The sequence below is a fragment of the Beta vulgaris genome, chromosome 2 (genome assembly GCF_026745355.1).
Source record: "Beta vulgaris subsp. vulgaris cultivar EL10 chromosome 2, EL10.2, whole genome shotgun sequence".
In the NCBI taxonomy this organism is placed as follows: Eukaryota; Viridiplantae; Streptophyta; class Magnoliopsida; order Caryophyllales; family Amaranthaceae; genus Beta; species Beta vulgaris.
Window position 1 is genome coordinate 49,314,511 of NC_079203.1, and position 21,210 is coordinate 49,335,720.

At 38.0% G+C, this 21,210-nt stretch overlaps 2 protein-coding genes across 2 annotated transcripts; one reads left to right on the forward strand and one right to left on the reverse strand.

The window, feature by feature from the left end:
• Positions 1–922: 922 nt before the first annotated feature.
• On the forward strand, positions 923–1,336 carry LOC125494929 (uncharacterized). Its single transcript, XM_048638824.1, has one exon. It carries the CDS (start codon positions 923–925, stop codon positions 1,334–1,336), a length of 414 nt encoding a protein of 137 aa, XP_048494781.1.
• An 8,335-nt stretch (positions 1,337–9,671) lies between these two features.
• Positions 9,672–13,355, reverse strand: LOC130590539 (uncharacterized). Its single transcript, XM_057393033.1, has 4 exons — positions 13,192–13,355; positions 12,613–12,670; positions 10,069–10,544; positions 9,672–9,994 (listed from the first exon to the last, which is right to left on the reverse strand). Exons 3-4 carry the CDS (start codon positions 10,538–10,540, stop codon positions 9,672–9,674), a joined length of 795 nt encoding a protein of 264 aa, XP_057249016.1. The 5' UTR covers positions 10,541–10,544; positions 12,613–12,670; positions 13,192–13,355.
• Positions 13,356–21,210: the final 7,855 nt, after the last annotated feature.

Sequence of the window (21,210 nt, forward strand, 5' to 3'; positions counted from 1 at the left end):
GTATTTTTTTTTTTGAGGGGATTCTTACAGTATTTTTTTCTTAAAAAGAAAGAAAAAAAAAGGATTATAGACCCACTACTATACTCGTAGTAATGGCTCGATTGTCAATTTTTCTGTAGAATATAATAGTACTACTCCACTAAACAAAAAGTACTATAAACGCGTTCTATTTTATCTTTAATACTATTTCCTAAAAGTGATATGAAACTTTAAACAATATCAATATCGAGGAATCGGTAGGTCAATGCTTAAAAAAAGGATAATGTTAGAATAATGTATATGTAAATATAATTATTATGTCAATATTCTAGGTTATCTTGTAATCCTTGTATTTAGGTAACAAATGTTAGTTTCCTTATGTATAGCCTAGATTACCTCCTTCTCTTACGTATATAACCTAATTATGATAATGAGAATAATTAAGGGATTATATTCTTTCATGGTATCAGTTAGCCTTTTATAGAAGATTTCTCTTCTCTCTCTTTCCTACCTTTCTTCACGTCTTCCGCCACCAATATTCCCGCCGGTGTGCTTCTCCGACCACCATGGCTGGCTCTAAAAATTCTTCTCAATTTCATCCCGCCCTTGCCGTCTCAAATATTAAGAATAATATCCCTATCCTTCTAGCTAAACAAGAATGTTAGGGCTTAGCGTCCGACAAAATCGGACGGTAAAAATGCGGAGTCGGACGCTAAACAAATTAGCGTCTGATTACGGACGCTAAAGAGCTGATGCAAAACACCTGGTCGCTAATGGCTAGCTAGATCGGACGCTATTTTGCGTCTGTAGAAAAATCGGACGCTAGATCGGACGCTATTTACCGTCTGACTGTATTACGGACGCTATTTTCGCGGATATCGTCTGTTTTGTTAGACGGACGCGAAGGCCAGACGCTAAAGACGCGGATTCTTGTTGTGTAGAGATGGAAAATGTTCAGTATGCAACATGGGCGGAGTTATTTAAAGTCCATGCCCGCTCCCACCGAGTCTTACACCACATTCTGCCGCCTAAGACTCCGACGGAAACCGTCCCCACCGCGTCCGACACGGAGATGTGGGCTACATTGGATGCCACTGTCCTCCAGTGGATTTATTCTACTATTTCCACTGATCTTCTTCACACTATTATTGAACCGGATGCCACCGCCATGGACGCTTGGAACCGCCTCCGTGATATCTTCCAAAACAATAAAAACTCCCGCGCGGTGGCCCTCGAACAAGAGTTCTCTCATCTTTCCATGGAAGATTTCTCCACCGTGTCGGCCTATTGCCAACGCATTAAAGAACTCTCCGCCGGAGCCTCGGCTCGTCTTGCCGCTGTGAGCGAGCGCCGTTGATGTTCTCGTTTTCTCTCTCCTCCTCTGTTTCGTCGTTGTTGTTGTTGTTCGTGTTCGATGCTGCCGTGTATCGCGCCACCTGGTGGTTGCCGTTGTAGCTCCGTCTGACTTGCGCCGCCTCACCGCATCTACTGCTGCTCGTCGGTGCTCCGCCGTCGTGTCCTGAAGCCTCGAAACCCCCCCCCCCAACTCCTCTGTCGCTTCTTCTTCGCTGCTCACGTGAGCAGAGGTACTAACCTCTTTCATCTTAATTTCCTTTCCTTGAATCATGATAATGGTTGATAATTTGATGATGAATTGTGGTTGTTGATTTATGTGGTATTGATGGGGCTAAACTATTGTTGTTGGTAAATTTGTATATTAAATTAGATTTTGTTTATATTGATTGATTTTATAAATAGCGTATTATTGAATTATTGTAAATCATTGGTGGTAAATGTATATTAAATATGCCCTAAACTTAATTGATAATTAAGTTGGTGTAATATTGGATTGGAAGAGTTGTGAGTACAAGCTATTGAATTAGTTGAGTTAAATGTTAGTTTATCTTGTTTAATGAAAGCCTTATACTAACTACGTGGATTAGTAAGTAACTAAACTAATTTATATTTCGGTTGAAGAGTCCAATGATTAGGATAATGGTTCATAATAGGAGAAACAAGAGACGATTATTGGTATTACTTGGATTAGCTTATTTGGTTAGATAATTTTTAAGAAATGATAATTGATATTACTTAATAGTATTAAAGTGAAATCATGAATTGAGTTATGAAGCGAAGAGTTATTTGAAGAGCCATGATTGTTCTTAGAAGGTTATTAGCATAAGGGTGAACATGTCAAAGAGTTGTAATTAGATTATTCATGAGAGATGATTTCTTTATTTAAGAAAAGTGATTTGAGTTAGTTTTATATAATGAACTAGATGAGAAATACTTGTTAATAGTTAAAGAATTGAATGTTGTGAGCTATTAAGAGTTAATCTATATTGCTTGGTTCAATGATAATAGAAAGTTGTTAATCATAAATATTCATGTTATTAATTAGAATAATACGTTGTTCGAGTTCATTGTTAATTATGATATAGAAGTCTTGGTTTTGGCTTAAATGGTCTTTATTAGCGTTTGAAGCCGACTTGAGTAGCAGATTGATATAGTAATGAAATTATGTTATTGATTTTGTTTATGCGATACATGAAAGTGTTTTACGTTGTTGATGGAAGTTCACTGAATTGTGGAAGGTGGCATACCTAATGTATAATTAGAATTCTAATTGTACGTTATCATTTTGTTAAGGTATATACTATATTAGTAAGTTGATTGATGTGGTAAGTGTGTGATAGTGTTCTACTTATAGCTAAATGTTCTAGAATTGGTTGGGTGTAATTCTATAAATAAAAGATTAGTTATATGAAAATCTGACTAGAGTTATCAATGATACTATGGGAAAGAATAGTTTGAGTAGACTGTTTAAATGGGTCAACCTCATTAATAACCTCACATGAAGTCAAAGAAAGGATTAACTAATTACTATAATAATATGAAGAGTATGAAAGCTAGATTACTTAACTATAGAGTAGATCAGTGAAGATGTGTTTGATAAAGTATTTTAATTGGATGACTATAAATAGAATAATATTGTAACACCCCCACGACTCCTCCTTTTATAAACTAGGAGAAATTGCGGGAGTTGTTATGCCACGCATGATAATACGTAAGGCTAATCAGATAATACAGCGGAAGTCTTTTAAAATAAACTGAAAATACTTTAATACAACAGAATAAGAAAGTATGTAAATGAATTACAAACTCGAGACTATCCATACTAGTCCCATATTCAAAGTCAAACCTTGACCCATTGGTCAAGTAAAGTCAAATATAAATTCAAGATAACTTAAATAATAAAGTACTCGTGTATGGAAAACTCCCATCCGGATGCTTATGATTTCCATGCACATCAAGAACTTGTACCTGCAACTTCTTCTCTAAACTCTGCTCACCAAATGGATCATCACAGGGTTGTTGAGGAAAAACAACAACCAAAAGAAACAAAGAAACACATACATCAGCAACGCTGAGTACATAAACAATAACTAATGCGAATAATCATGCATGCAATCCTCAATCACTTCGGCTTGCTCTTCTTACGACTCTACATGCGACAAGCATATAACTGAACTTACTAAATACTTTCTTTTATTATTATTTGGCAATGAACGGGCACCGTCCTCCTCTTGGAGTCATACGGGCTACTATTATTGTGTAAGAGATCCCACACCTCTTACTAAAGTTCCATGAACTTTAAATAACTTGACTCGAGAATTTAAGCTTGTTAGTAATGAACGAGGGTGAGAGTGAGCCTCTAGACTCAACCTTCAGAGATAAAGAATACGAGTGACACCTAGTCCACTCAAAGATCTTGATAATTGGAATTCCATAAACTTGCTCGATAAAATAAAAGCATTAACATCGTCATGCTAAGCTATATGCAGGAGTATAGTTTCACACTAACTCCCCCTTATGTTCAATACTCATGGGGGATCCATCCCAAGAGTTTTATTGCCAAAGCCCATTATGTGAGACACAATCACAATAATACATCTAGCAAATAAATCAATTTCTTATCTTTCTTTAACAAGTGAATGCAACAAACACCATAATTAACTCAATTCTAAATTCTTTGAGACCTTGCTCATCTTATTACTTTAATGACTCCATGAGTCATTTTTCTTACTTTCTTAAGGATCCATGATCCAATCAATTGAGTCCTTGCTCAATGATTAAACTACTTGTGAGACCTTGCTCAATAACTTTAACTTATGAGACCTTGCTCAATAACTTGAAATTTGAGACCTTGCTCATAACTTATAATTGTGAGACCTTGCTCATAATATATATACTTCTAATGAGACCATCTCAATAAAATATAACTCAATGAGACCATGCTCAATAAAATATTAACCTCAATGAGACCATGCTCAATAAAATATTCTAGGCAAGCCTAGTTCAAGAATAACTTTAATAACTTTAATCATGCTCAAAAGCAATAACATCAACAATGCTTTTCAAATATAGGAATAACTCAAAAGTTCCATTCCTAATCTCCTTTCTAAGTTCTCAACATATACTCAAACAATTTAGGCATAAGCCTCTCCTTACTCCTCATGCTCAATAATATATTTATCCTTTGAAACTACTAAAGTCAAGGTCAAAGTGTATGTACCTTGATTACACAAAAATCAACAGTCAAAAGTTTGACTGGCTTTAATTATTCTTGAAACCTACCAACAATAAAGTACTATCAATTAGTACTTCCAACACAACTTAAAGCTACTAATAAAAAATCAGCATTCTTAAATAAATAATAAAGCTGATTTTTTTTAAAAGGCTTTAAAACTTTTTTGCATAAACTTGAAAACCTTTACTAGTAGGCAAAACCCACTACAAACTAATACTTAAAACTTTATAAAAATACTAATTTACTTAATAAATTACTGCTGTAAATTATTAAAATAATAATAACAATTTCTTTTTTTTTACAAGTGGTTCAAAAACCACAAATCTGAAAAACCACAACCACGGCGCCACCACGACACCAACCACCATGCGCGGCAGTGGCAGCGGCGCCGTGCCCAGTCGGCTGCCACCACTGCTGTCCGACATGGTCCGTCGACCTGTGATCTCGCCGGCGAACCACCCGTGGTGGCCGGAAATCGTGAACAAAAGAGGAGAGAGAAAAATAAGGAAGAAAACCCCAAAAAAATTTCAGAAAAATTACCTCTTTGCTTCCCTTTGATAATTGCAAGATCTTCCTATAAATTTCAAAAACAAAACTAGATTAGAAGCTAGAATTATTGAAGAAATTACTTGAAGAAATTACTTGAGGAAAACAGAGTTTGAGAGAGAAAGAAACTCCTTACTCCTTTTTGAAGAAAGTGGCTAGTGAAAAAAGATGGGAAACTTTAGGTTTTCCCCTTTTTATAGTGGTAGTCATTTTGGGTAAAAGACCAAAATGCCCTTACTCATCAAATTGCCAAAATACATTTGATGATAATTTCCAAAATAATCTTCCTACTAATATTAACAAAATACTTTCTTGAAAATACTAAAATACTTCTTTGTGGAAATACTCAAATACTCTTTTGGTAAAATGACCAAAATACCCTTCTGCTCTTAAATACTGAAATTAAATAGCTTTAATAATTAAAAATGATTAAAACTATTTAATTAAATATCTTAAAAATATGGGGATTACAGTCTACCCCCTTAAAAGAAGTTTCGTCCCGAAACTTAACAAAACCTCCTCTCTTCTTAAACTTTCAACTTTGAAATTTTAGAGCATTACGCCATAAAATAGTTCTTTCTTAAGAAGTAACCAAATAATACGCTACTAAGTAAAACAAGTAGCCAAATAATACGCTACTGAGTAAAACAAGTAGCCAAATAATACGCTACTGATAAAAAAGTAGCCAAATAATACGCTACTGAATAAAACAAGTAGCCAAATAATACGCTACTGATAAAACAAGTAGCCAAATATACCTCTGAATAAATTTGCCTTGAATCTTCAAACTATGAAATGTTTACTTTGCTTGAAAACTTTTCCTTGAAAACTCTAAAAATAGTGCACAATTGCAACAAATTCTTACTAATTTCTAGCAAAATGCGCGCACGCACTCTACCCCCTTAAAGGAGTTACGTCCCGGAACTCAACTCACCTAGTCGAAGAGCTCAGGATACTTCTTTCTCATCTCGTCTTCAGCCTCCCAGGTAGCCTCTTCGGTACGCTGGTTAGACCACAAAACCTTGAGTATCTTTATATCTTTATTTCTTGTACTCCTCACCTTAGAGTCCAAGATCTTTACTGGTCTCTCTTCAAAAGAAAGCGTCTCATCCACTTCTATAATCTCGGGATCTAATACGTGAGACTTATCGGGCACATATCTCTTTAGTTGGGATACATGGAACACATTATGCACCTTTCCCAAGTTGTTCGGCAAATCCAAACGATAAGCTAATCTTCCAATTCTTTCAATAATGTCATACGGACCTATAAACTTCGGGCTAAGCTTTCCTTTTTGCCCAAAACGCATCACCCCTTTCATAGGTGACACCTTTAGTAAGACTTTCTCGCCTACTTGATATTCGCTATCTCTTCTATTCTGATCTGCATAGGCCTTTTGACGATCCTGGGCCGCCCTCATCTTCTCACGAATATATCTTACTTGATTCACGGTATCTTCAATCATTTGCGGTCCCAAAGTAACCGTCTCGCTAATATCGTTCCAGCACAATGGACTGACATTTTCGACCGTATAAAGCTTCAAAAGGAGCCATCTTAATGCTATAATGGTAGCTATTGTTTATGAGAATTCTATTAAAGCCAACATCTCATCCCAAGTCTTAGGGTAATCTAAGGCACACGCCCTCAACATATCCTCGAGAGTCTGAATGGTTCTTTCCGATTGACCATCAGTTGCTGGATGAAAAGCTGTACTCTTAAGCACATCGGTCCCAAAAGCTTTCTGTAATGCTCCCAAAAATGAGATAAGAATCTTGAATCTCTATCAGACACAATAGTGGAAGGAACTCCATGATGCCTCACCACTTGGTCACATATACTTTACCACACTGTCCATCGACCAATTGTCCTTCATTGGAACAAATTTTGCTACCTTAGTTAGTCTATCTACTATCACCCACACTTTGGTGAATCCTTTCGCTGTCTTGGGAAGACCTACAACGAAATCCATTGCTATGTCATCCCATTTCCACTCAGGCACTGGTAACGGTTGAATCGTCCCTTGAGGTCTCTTGTGTTCGCTCTTCACCTTCTGACAAGTCAAACACCTAGCAACAAATTCAGCTACTTCTCTTTTCATATTGTTCCACCAGAACATTAGCTTCAAGTCCTTATATAATTTATCCCCTCCAGGGTGGATAGAATAAGTGTATTGTGCCCTTCTTTCATCACTTTTTCTTTCAACTCGGTGCAACTTGACGGTATGCACCATCTTCCATTGAATCGGACACTTCCATCATCATGGATACTAAACTCCTTTGTCTTTTTCTCCTTGATCAGCTTCTTTATCTTCTCCATTTCCTCATTCCCTTCTTGAGCCTTTAAAATTTCTTCATTCAATTCTGACTGGATTGAAATGGATTTTAAGCATGCTTCCACTCCACTACTCCAACAACTTCAATGTTGAGCTTCCTAAACTCGTCACACAATTCTCTGGAAGTACCAAAGTACTTAAACTATGGCTAGACTTACGACTTAACGCGTCGGCAACGACGTTTGCCTTTCCTTCATGGTATAAGATCTCAATGTCATAGTCATTCACCAACTCTAACCATCTTCTCTGTCTCATATTCAAATCCTTTTGAGTATACAAATACTTCAGACTCTTGTGATCTGTATACAACTTCACCTTCACTCCATATAAGTAGTGTCGCCAAATCTTCAAAGCAAACACTATTGCGGCTAATTCTAGATCATGGGTTGGGTAATTCACTTCGTACGGTTTCAATTGCCTAGAAGCGTAGGCTATAACCTTTCGATTTTGCATCAATACAACACCCTAAACCATTTTTCGAAGCGTCACTATATACCTCCAACTCGCATTCTCCTCTGGTAACGTCAAAATCGAGCGTAGTCAACAACTCCTTAAGCTTCTTAAAGGCTTTCTCACACTCCTCGGTCCATATGAACTTCGTATCCTTCTTCATAAGACTAGTCATTGGTTTAGCTACCCTCGAAAATCCTTCACAAAACGTCTATAGTAGCCAGCTAGCCCAAGAAACTCCTTATATCAGTAACATTCCTAGGTTTAGGCCATTGCTCACTGCGGTTATCTTCGACGGATCTACGGAAATTCCCTTCTTTGACACAATGTGGCCAAGAAATGCCACTTCTTCCATCCAAAATTCACACTTCGAGAACTTTGCGTAAAGCTGATTCTCCCTTAGTGTAGACAATACTGACCTCAAGTGCTCTTCATGCTCCTCCTTGTTTTTCGAGTAGATAAGGATATCATCGATGAATACGACTACAAATTTGTCCAAATACTCTCGAAACACTCTATTCATGAGGTCCATAAACATTGCTGGTGCATTGGTTAAACCAAATGGCATCACGGTGAACTCATAGTGACCATACCTCGTCCTAAAGGCAGTCTTGTTATGTCCTTCTCCCAATCTGCATTGGTGATACCCTGACCTCAAGTCTATCTTTGAAAATATTCCAGCTCCTCTTAATTGATCGAATAGGTCGTCAATCCTCGGTAACGGATACTTATTCTTAATAGTCACCTTGTTGAGATCTCTATAATCATACATAGCCTCAAGCTTCCATCCTTCTTCTTTACGAATAAAACAGGCGCTCCCCATGGGGAATAACTAGGTCTAATGTACCCTTTCTCGAGTAATTCCTCTAGTTGCTTATTGAGCTCCTTCATCTCTGCTGGAGCCATTCTATAGGGTGCTTTTGATATAGGGGCAGTTCCAGGAACTAAGTCTATGGTGAATTCTAACTCCCTTGAGGTGGCATTCCCGGTATATCTTCCGGAAATACGTCTGGAAACTCATTCACCACTTTCACATGCTCTATCTTAAGCTTCTCTTCTTCCAACCTCTGCACATTACACAAGAATAACGGAGCTCCCTTCTGCACTTGCTTTACCAAACTTAGGCTGAAATGATCTTAATTCTACCTTCTTGTGGTTTAGTCTTAAAGTCACCTTTTTCCCATTCTTATTCCTCAATCTCACTTTTTGTTCTCCACAAAGAATCTCGGCTTTATACTCCTTAAGCCAATCCATCCCTAAAATAATCTCCAAGTCTTCCAATGGAAATTCTATGAGGTTGGTTTCAAAGTCTACATCCCCAATTCTCACAAGGACGTTCTCATATACTCTTGAGCAAGTTACTACTTCCCCAGATGGTAACATAATAGGAATTTCAACATTCCTAGGGTTTCCTAAGCCATATTTTAAACAACTAACTTTGAAACAAATGAACGTTCGGCTCCTGAATCAAATAAAGCTTTAACAAAAGTGGAATTAATAGAAACATTACCCTAACTACGTCCTTGACGTCTCAGCTTCTCTAGCACTTATGACATTCAACCTTGCACTGCAGGCACACTAGGCCAGCTCCACTCAAACGGTCTTGTTGTTCCCATTTTGCCTGTTCCCACCTTGATAGTTGTTGCCTCCTGACTGGTTTCGATTACCCTGACCAAACTGGTTTCCGCTCTTGCCCTTGTCGTCTTCAACTCAGGGTTCTTGGAGAAGCACTATACTCTCGGTGACCCAATTTGTGGCAGTAGTTACACTCCATTAGCTTTCCTTCACAATCCTTTCCAGGAATATTGTAGGGCACCTCTTGCAGAAATACACGCGTTCGTCTCCTTTCTTTCCCTTATTAGAACCATTTCCACCCTTTTGTGGTTGAAACTGGCCTCCATTCCTTTGGCCACTAGATTGTCCTCCTTGGTGAAAGTTATTTTGAGGCTTGAACTTCTTGTCGTTCCTCTGGAAATTCTGACTAGGATTCTCCTTCCTCTTATTGTTCGAGCTCTCAACTCCAGCTTGTTTCAAATAGGAACCTAAATGAGCAGCTCTATCATACACTTCCTCTAAGGTCCTGAAAGTTGAACCTCCTAGCCCAAGCTTCACCTCAAGACTAAGTCCAGTCTCGAACCTAATTGCCTTTCTTTCCTCAGTAGGTACTAACTCGGAGCAAACTTCATCAATCCTACAAACTTCTCATAGTACTGCTCCACAGTCATGTCACCTTGCTTCAACTCATCAAACTCAGTGGCCTTTTGCCTCCTCAAGAAATTGGGATAAAATTTCTCCTTCATAGCTACTCCGAAAGCCTTCCAATCAAAGTCAGGCCTTGCCATTAACGTCTCCTTATGCTGCGACCACCAAAAGTCAGCTTCCTCCTTGAGGTAATATGCAGCTATAGCTACTTTCCTATTATCTGGACATTGGATAGCATCGAATAGCTTCTCGAAATCCCTAACCCAGTTCTCAAGCTTAACAGGATCACCCTTCCCATCATAAGAAGGCGGTTTACTATCACTAACCCTCTTAAACCAATCAACAGACTTCTTCTTCGAAGGACCTCTTCTAGCTAAATTCGTAGTCACTCGGACTAAATTCCTCAGTTGAGCATCAATTCTAGCGTTTCTATCGGCCATTGATCTGCCAAAGAAAAAAAATTTGACTCAAAAATCGCTTATTGACCTCAATATAGGTCAAAAATACTAAGCAAATGCCACGCTGACATTTAATTCGCAATCTCCTTTCTAAGGAACTTTTATACTAACTCTCTTACTAGAGTAGTAGATTAAAGCAGAACTAGCACTTTTTTTGTAGTCATACTACACCTTTCAGTCCAAACTGGACTCCATGCAAGTAGAAAATGCTAACCACGTTGCAATCAAACACTTAGTCACATAAAACACATCAAAAGTGCTACTAGAACTTAGAGCACTTACTAATCTAAGACACATAAAGACTTAGTGACTAATGCGACGCAATGTACATATGCATATGCAATTCCCTTCCCTTTTTGCAATTCGACTTTGAAATACTTTTAAGTTCAAAACTTTTGTAAAATAAGGTAATATAAACCTTGGAGCTCTGGTAACCACTTTGTAACACCCCCACGACTCCTCCTTTTATAAACTAGGAGAAATTGCGGGAGTTGTTATGCCACGCATGATAATACGTAAGGCTAATCAGATAATACAGCGGAAGTCTTTTAAAATAAACTGAAAATACTTTAATACAACAGAAATAAGAAAGTATGTAAATGAATTACAAACTCCGAGACTATCCCATACTAGTCCCATATTCAAAAGTCAAACCTTGACCCCATTGGTCAAGTAAAGTCAAATATAAAATTCAAGATAACTTAAATAATAAAGTACTCGTGTATGGAAAACTCCCATCCGGATGCTTATGATTTCCATGCACATCAAGAACTTGTACCTGCAACTTCTTCTCTAAACTCTGCTCACCAAATGGATCATCACAGGGTTGTTGAGGAAAAACAACAACCAAAAGAAACAAAGAAACACATACATCAGCAACGCTGAGTACATAACACAACTAACTAATGCGAATAATATGCATGCAATCCTCAATCACTTCGGCTTGCTCTTCTTACGACTCTACATGCGACAAGCATATAACTGAACTTACTAAATACTTTCTTTATTATTATTTGGCAATGAACGGGCACCGTCCTCCTCTTGGAGTCATACGGGCTACATACTTGTGTAAGAGATCCCACACCTCTTACTAAAGTTCCATGAACTTTAAATAACTTGACTCGAGAAATTTAAGCTTGTTAGTAATGAACGAGGGTGAGAGTGAGCCTCTAGACTCAACTCTCAGAGATAAAGAATACGAGTGACACCTAGTCCACTCAAAGATCTTGATAATTGGAATTCCATAAACTTGCTCGTAAAATAAAAGCATTAACATCGTCATGCTAAGGCATATGCAGGAGTGTAGTTTCACACTAACTCCCCCTTATGTTCAATACTCATGGGGGATCCATCCCAAGAGTTTTATTGCCAAAGCCCATTATGTGAGACACAATCACAATAATACATCTAGCAAATAAATCAATTTCTTATCTTTCTTTAACAAGTGAATGCAACAAACACCATAATTAACTCAATTCTAAATTCTTTGAGACCTTGCTCATCTTATTACTTTAATGACTCCATGAGTCATTTTTCTTACTTTCTTAAGGATCCATGATCCAATCAATTGAGTCCTTGCTCAATGATTAAACTACTTGTGAGACCTTGCTCAATAACTTTAACTTATGAGACCTTGCTCAATAACTTGATAACTTATGAGACCTTGCTCAATAACTAGATAACTTGTGAGACCTTGCTCAATAATATATATAACTTCTAATGAGACCATGCTCAATAAAATATATAACCTCAATTGAGACCATGCTCAATAAAATATATAACCTCAATTGAGACCATGCTCAATAAAATATTCTCAGGCAAGCCCTAGCTTCAAGAATAACTTTAATAACTTTAATCATGCTCAAAAGCAATTAACATCAACAACATGCTTTTCAAATATAGGAATAACTCAAAAGTTCCATTCCTAATCCCCTTTCTAAGTTCTCAACATATACTCAAACAATTTCAAGGCATAAGCCTCTCCTTACTCCTCATGCTCAATAATATATTCATATCCTTTGAAACTACTAAAGTCAAGGTCAAAGTGTATGTACCTTGATTACACAAAAATCAACAGTCAAAAGTTTGACTGGCTTTAATTATTCTTGAAACCTACCAACAATAAAGTACTATCAATTAGTACTTCCAACAACAATCTAAAGCTACTAATAAATAAAAATCAGCATTCTTAAATAAATAATAAAGCTGATTTTATTTTAAAAAGGCTTTAGAAACTCTTTTTGGGCATAAACTTGAAAACCTTTACTAGTAGGCAAAACCCACTACAAACTAATACTTAAAACTTTATAAAAATACTAATTTACTTAATAAATTACTGCTGTAAATTATTAAAATAATAATAACAATTTTTTTTTTTTACAAGTGGTTCAAAAACCACAAATCTGAAAAACCACAACCACTGGCGCCACCACGAGCACCACCACCACCACCAGCTGCCGCAGTGGCAGGCGGCGCCCGTGCCCAGTCGGCTGCCACCACTGCTGTCCCGACAATGGTCTCGTCGGACCTGTCGATCTCGCCGGCGAACCACCCTTGTGGTGGCCGGAAATCGTGAACAAAGAGGAGAGAGAAAATAAGGAAGAAAACCCCAAAAATTTCAGAAAAAAGATTACCTCTTTGCTTCCCTTTGATAATTGCAAGATCTTCCTATAAATTTCAAAAACAAAACTAGATTAGAAGCTAGAATTATTGAAGAAATTACTTGAAGAAAACTTACTTGAGGAAAACTAGAGTTTGAGAGAGAAAAGGAAACTCCTTACTCCTTTTCTTTGAAGAAAGTGGCTAGTGAAAAAAGATGGGGAACTTTAGGTTTTTCCCCCTTTTTATAGTGGTAGTCATTTTGGGTAAAAGACCAAAATGCCCTTACTCATCAAATTGCCAAAATACATTTGATGATAAATTTCCAAAATAATCTTCCTACTAATATTAACAAAATACTTTCTTGAAAATACTAAAATACTTCTTTGTGGAAATACTCAAATACTATTTTGGTAAAATGACCAAAATACCCTTCTGCTCTTAAATCCTGAAATTAAATAGCTTTAATAATTAAAAATGATTAAAACTATTTAATTAAATATCTTAAAAATATGGGGGATTACAAATATAATAAAGTGATGTTTGTTGATTGATTAGAATTCGGAAGACTAAGTTGGTTTATGAGATTACTTAAGTAAATGTAAGTTTGTTCATTACTTTAAAGTAGTTTGAGTTACACAATGAAATGACTTCTAATTAGAAGGGAATATGACTTGTTATACTAAGTAAGAATATGATTCATTAATTGTTGACATTTATAATGGTATTGGAATCGAACTTACGAGATAACATGGCCCATAATTGATTAGGTCTAATCGACCTTTGTTTCATGAATCTCGAGTTGTGGAATCTACGCTAACTCTCCTTAGTTAATTCTAAGAGAGAGACCTATGGTAATTGTTGTTGATGCTTGATAACGGTTGTTATCATTGTTGAGTTAAATCTCGATTAATAATCATGAAATATAAAGGGGGTATAAACTATTTACATACAAGAGTGTGAGTTAGTGCGTTAGAGGTTCAGTAACTCTCCTTAGTTAATCCTAAGAGAGAGATAGGTATGGTAAGTGTTGCCAACACTTAATAACTAATACTATTATCAAGATGAATATAGATTGATAAGTATGAAAAGAGAAGTAGTATGAACTATCTATATGCAAAGGCAAGTGTTGTGTGGAATTGGCTTGATAACTCTCGTTAGTTAATTCTAACTGAGAGACCTAGAGATATTGTTGTGGATATTTTATCGACATGATTAATTACTACCAGTTGTTGTTCACAAGTACTATAATGGTAATTGGAAATGAACATCATAGATGTATCAATTTGAAATACGTATTTATAAGAGTTATATGTTAAATGATTATGGTCATCTGCGAGGGAAATCACTTGGTTTGGTCCGTTGTTCAAAGATCGTTACAAAGGATTACTAAATCATTGGATGAGTTATATGAATGATCTGATTGAGTTATGAACGATAATCGAAAGGAATCTGAAAGGGGAAAGTAGCCTCGTCTGAGTCGACGGATGAGGTGACATGAACAGTGCCCCATGGACTGTGAACCTTGGGGGCCCCACAGGGAAACCTGCCCATTGCTCTGTGGGGCGATAATCGGGCGTTATATCAGGTAATGTGAAACCTGTGGATGGCTGATGAAATCAGCGGAAAAATGTACTCCGGACTAGTCGCGGTTATTGGCCAAAAGTAAAGCGAATGGTTGGGTGACGACCCCCACTGTCGGAGTGTAAGCTTTGTCTCCTCCGCCGCGTTCTCTTTCCCCCTGGTTAAAAGGAATGTTATCTCAGAGTATGAAAGTTATATCGATAATGGATTCCCGATAAGGAATCATATCGTGGTAAGTTGTTTCGATATTGGATTCCTGATAAGGAATCATATCAGGTAAGTAGTGAATGTTTATTCAGTATATGAATATGAATATCGATATTGGTTTCCTGATAAGGAAGCAGATCATGGTAAGTTATACTAACGTTAGATTCCTGATAAGGAATCATATCTTGTTATGTGGATTCCTGATAAGGAATCGTATCTCGTTATTGAATTCCCGATAAGGAATCGTTATGATAGGGAAAGTTATTATGTTATTTGTTGCCTGATAAAGGTTTGTGTAGGACAGTTTAAAGGATTGATTAATAGAGTATGAAAGCATAAGTTTGGATTCTGATAAGAAATCAATTAAAGGAAGTATATTGCTTATATCAAAGTTGGTAACGCAGATTCCTCATAAGGGATCGTGATATGTTGAAAGGTTAACTAATCAGTTTCTATATAAAATATATCAGTTACCAGATTGCTTGAAGTTACGTTGTTGGGTCAACTCAAAAACGTGGGTCTCCCGTGTCTAATGATCGGCTTGTCCTTCAACTTGTCTCCGGTCTCACTCCGGCATACTCTACTGTTGGTACGTTAATTCGTCAAACCTCTCCTCTTCCATTATTTTAGCAAGCACGTTCTATGCTTATTTTAGTGGAGGCCGGTTTTGCTAAATCCACCACCACCGGCTCCACCACTGCTATGGTGGCTGCCTCTACGGATATGGATGATAATAATAGTAATTCTTATAATAATACTCATGGCAAAAAGCATACTAATCGGCCTCAAAATTCTGGGAGAAAATCGGGTGGTGGCCGATCTCGCGGCCGCGGCGGTGGTCGGGGCTATGGTGGTGGCCACGGTGGCCGGCGTGGCAGCGGTGGTCCCCGTCAGCAGGTACAGACGCAGCAACAGTGGGGGCCGTGGCCCTGGCAGTGGGGGTGGCAGTACCCTCCTTGTCCATTCCCTACTGCTGGGCAGTGGGCTCGGCCCACTTCATTTCCCAGACCACCAGCTATGCATCCTGGCCCAGGTGTGTTGGGTACAAGGCCGCTATGTACACTCTTGGTCTTACACCTCCTGATGAAAATTGGTACATGGACACGGGGGCAACTTCTCACATGACATCGGGACAAGGTAACCTCTCTTCTTATTTTCAGTTGAGTAATTCTCGTGGCATCCTAGTTGGTAATGGTCAGTCAATTCCGATTCTTGGTTATGGACATACTACCTTGTCATCCCCTAACCCACCTTTAGCTTTAAAAAATGTCCTTCATGCTCCCAAATTAATTAAAAACTTAGTTTCTGTTCGCAAATTTACCATTGATAACTCTGTTTGTGTTGAATTTGATCCTTTTGGGTTTTCTGTGAAGGATTATCAGACGGGAATGCGTCTAATGAGGTGTGACAGTCAGGGCGATTTTTGTCCTCTTACCACCACTATCAATAATGCTTCACCCTCAACTTTTGCGGCCTTAGCTCCTTCTTTATGGCATGAGCACCTTGGTCACCCGGGGCCTTCTATTTTATCATGTCTTCAGAAAAATAATATTATTGCTTGTACTTCTTCTGGTAGTTCTAATATTTGCAATTCTTGTCCTCTTGGCAAACACATTAAACTGCCGTTTGTTACATCAAATTCTTACACTATGTTTCCCTTTGATATTATTCATAGTGATTTGTGGACTTCTCCTGTTGTTAGTACTGTGGGCCATCGTTATTACTTGGTATTATTGGATGATTTTTCTAATTATTTATGGACTTTTCCCATCGCTAAGAAATCTGAGGTGTTTTCCACATTTCTTCACTTTCGAGCTTCCATTCACACTCAATTTGAACGGGAAATTAAAAATATTCAATGTGACAATGGTAGAGAATTTGATAATGGCCCTTTTCGGGATTTTTGCAAAACTAATGGTGTTTCTTTTCGTTTCTCTTGTCCTCATACTTCATCACAAAATGGAAAAGCTGAACGAAAAATTCGTACCATTAATAATATCATTCGGACTCTCATGATCCATGCCTCTATCCCTCCGTCTTTTTGGCATCATGCTTTGGCCATGGCTACATATCTTCTTAACATTCTTCCAAGCAAATTATTAGACTACCACTCACCACTAAAAATTCTTTACAATCGGGATCCTCTATACTCTCACCTACGGGTTTTTGGGTGTCTTTGCTATCCTCTATTTCCTTCCACCACAATACATTAACTCCAACCTCGTTCTACTCCTTGTGTTTTCTTGGGATATCCTTCCAATCATAGGGGTTACAAGTGTTATGATATTTCCTCCCGCAAAATTATCATAAGTCGCCATGTTATATTTGATGAATCACAATTTCCGTTCTCATCCCTTCACAAACCATCTCCTTCTTCCTATGAATTTTTGGATGCAGGTTTATCTCCTTATGTTATTCATCGTATGGCCCAATCCACAAATCCCTCCCCTCCTCTCCTTGTGACCTCCTCTGCTGCCCAACCTGGCGCTTCCCCATACCCACTTCGCCTCCTAGCCCAGGCCCACATCCCCACCCAACTGCTACTGGACCGCGTCCCACATCTCCCCTCTCTCCTGCTGGACCACACACGGGTAAGTCTTCCCATCTTACCCCCAACCCCATCTCCCCCCATCTCTCCTCTCCGCCCATAACAGGCCCGCCTTCACCCGGTCCTTTGGGCTCATCTGCCCAGCCCACTGTCACGCCTCCTCCGTCAGTTTCACAGCCCGCGGTCCCCACTCCTCCCTCATCTCATACTTCCCCTACTCCATCACCGACCCGAGGCCCCGTTACCCGTAGTCAACGGGGTATATTTAAGCCCAAACCCTTATTTTCTCTCCATACATCCACCACCCGGTCTCCTCCACCCCGTAACCTAGTGTCGGCTTTGCGTGACCCTAACTGGAAACTAGCTATGGATGCCGAGTATAATGTTCTTATTGAAAATAAGACTTGGGAGTTAGTACCCCGTCCCCCTGGTGTTAATGTGATTCGTTCTATATGTGGATTTTTGCTCATAAAGAAAAATCTGACGGTTCTTTTGAGAGGCATAAAGCCCGACTTGTAGGTGATGGCAAAACTCAACAGGTGGGCGTGGATTGTGGTGAGACTTTTAGTCCGGTTGTCAAACCGGCTACCATTCGTACTGTTCTCAGCTTAGCTCTTTCTAAGCAGTGGTCTATCAATCAGCTGGATGTTAAAAATGCGTTTCTTCATGGTGATCTGAAAGAAACTGTGTATATGTATCAGCCTTAGGGATATAAGGATGCTGCTTATCCTGATCATGTCTGTTTGTTAAAGAAATCTCTCTATGGCCTCAAGTAGGCCCCCCGTGCTTGGTATCAGCGTTTTGCTGACTATCTTTCTACCATTGGGTTTTCTCACAGCATGTCTGACCACTCTTTGTTCATATATCGTCATGGCACTTCTATGGCTTATTTGTTATTATATGTGGATGATATTATTTTGACAGCCTCATCAGATGCATTACTTCAGTCTATCATCTCTCAGCTTAGCTCTGAATATGCTATGAAGGATTTGGGTGCTTTGAGTTATTTTTTGGGGGTTGCTGTAACCCGACATACAGGTGGCCTTTTCCTATCTCAGCGTAAGTATGCTGCCGAGATCATTGATCGCGCTGGGATGTCTTCATGCAAACCATCCTCCACTCCTGTCGATACGAAGCCTAAGCTGAGTTCCACCTCCACGGCTCCTGTTGCCGATCCTTCTCTATACCGCAGTCTCGCCGGGGCCCTCCAGTATCTTACCTTCACCCGACCTGATTTATCATATGCGGTGCAGCAGGTTTGCTTATATATGCATGATCCTCGTGAAGCTCATATGCTTGCTCTTAAGCGCATTGTGCGCTACTTACAGGGTACCTTAGACCATGGTCTCTATCTCTATCCCTCCTCTATTTCAAAGCTTATTGCTTATACTGATGCAGATTGGGGAGGCTGTCCGGATACCCGTCGCTCTACTTCGGGTTATTGTGTTTTCTTGGGTGATAATTTACTCTCTTGGTCCGCTAAACGCCAGCCTACTTTATCTCGCTCCAGTGCCGAGGCTGAATATCGTGGAGTTGCAAATGTAGTGTCTGAGTCGTGCTGGTTACGGAATCTCCTCCTAGAGCTTCATTGTCCTATTCCGACTGCTACCTTAGTTTATTGTGATAATGTCAGTGCTATATATCTTACTGGAAAACCTGTCCAACATCAACGCACAAAGCATATTGAAATGGACATTCATTTTGTTCGGGAAAAGGTAGCGCGTGGGCAAGTTCGAGTCTTACATGTTCCATCTCGCCATCAGATTGCGGATATCTTCACAAAAGGTCTTCCATCGATTTTATTTGAGGATTTTCGAGACAGTCTCAGTGTTCGTCCACCTCCCGCTTCGACTGAGGGGGTGTGTTAGAATAAGGTATATGTAAATATAATTATTATGTGAATATTCTAGGTTATCGTGTAATCCTTGTATTTAGGTAACAAATGTTAGTTTCCTTATGTATAGCCTAGATTACCTCCTTCTCTTATGTATATAACCTAATTATGATAATGAGAATAATTAAGGGATTATATTCTTTCAGATAAGGTTAGATTTTACAAAAAATTAATTTTAAGGACTCGAATTTCAAAAAGATAACAAAAGATTATTTTTCACAAAAAATGATATAGTATTATAAAAGTAAAAGCTAAAAAAGTCCTTTTTAACAAATTATTATTGAATATAACAGACATTGCTACATATACCCGATGGGTAATCTACCCACTACTAATAGAAACATTAAAATATTATTAATCATCTGAGTTGGATTCCACTATCATCACTTACCCTTACTCTCTATTACTGATGGGTAGTCTACCCGGTGGGTAGACAAAGTTTTTTCCGAATATAACTGGTAATTACTACTCCCTCCGTCCCAAAATATAGTTTTCATTTCCATTTTGAGTTTCCCAAAATATAGTTCCAATTTCCATATTTAGTTCCACATTTTTCCGTAATTTGTCTAGAAAAACCGTGTCCCATCGTTTATTTTCTTCTTGAAATTTGTTTTTTCCTCTGTTTATTCAACCAAAATGTTACAATTAATGCTCTTTTACCAATTATTCTCCACTCTCTCTCTTAAAATCATCTTTTCCCATACAACATTTATTTAAATAAACAAAAAATCTTTACTATCTCTCTAGATTCTACTTGCATAAATTACCGTGAAAAAAGAGAAATGAGAACTATATTATGAGACGGAGGAAGTAGCTTTTATGTATCGATTTTAGCGAGAAATACTATTATTGTTTTGGCACATGGGTTATCACTATTTCTCTTGAGATCTAAAATCCAAAACAGTACCTCTTTGTAATAGTTCCCATAGGGTAGATATTATGATGAATTCAAGCATTTTACTTTTGGAATTTTGGTAGTAATTGATAATTGCTTTGAGTTTCTCACGAAATTTTGATATCGAGTACCGAATAACTCAACTCAACCTGCAAACATATTAAGTCGAGCTCACTGGAGCTAGTCGGATATTGACTGAGTCGGTCTCAATTGGTCTCGTCTCATTACTACCTCTAATTCCACCTCTACATTCATTTTCATCACATTTAATTTAATTTAAAACTATAATAATAGATCAAAGCAAGACCCGTCCAAAGAAAAGTTGAATCAAACCCTAACGTAAAAGAAAAATTGATTAATGTCAATATTTTTCACCCACAACAATTGTGATTTTGCCATATCAAAATATTATTTAATATAGATTAATTTACATTTGCTCGTGTTGGATTCTATAATGCAAGTTGTATAACGATATAATTCTTATGTTGTTAAATTCATATCACTTTCAAAAAAAATATTTCTCCCCTTTCCTAATGAGTGCTCATTTTTTTATTAGGAAAGATGATTGATCTCGAGACTAAATCCTGCTAAGCTAATAATATATAGAGCATACCAGTCCTTTAACATATTGTTCGGATGAGGATTCGGACCATAAACAATACCCTAAAATTCGAGGTGATACTCCACAAAGCTACCATACCCCTCCCTCCCTAACAAGTGGTCAATAAACCAACGTGTTAAGTATATTAATTATGAAGAGTGAAAGTATTACAATAATAGAGTATTAAACCAATCGTGCCATGTTTTACACCATTAATTAGCATGGCCCAAGTAGGCCCCCCATGATTTTGCCCCTGCTTGAAGGTGAATGGCTGGCACCATTGTTATAATGCACTTGAAACCTTCATCCTTCATTTGGTTATATA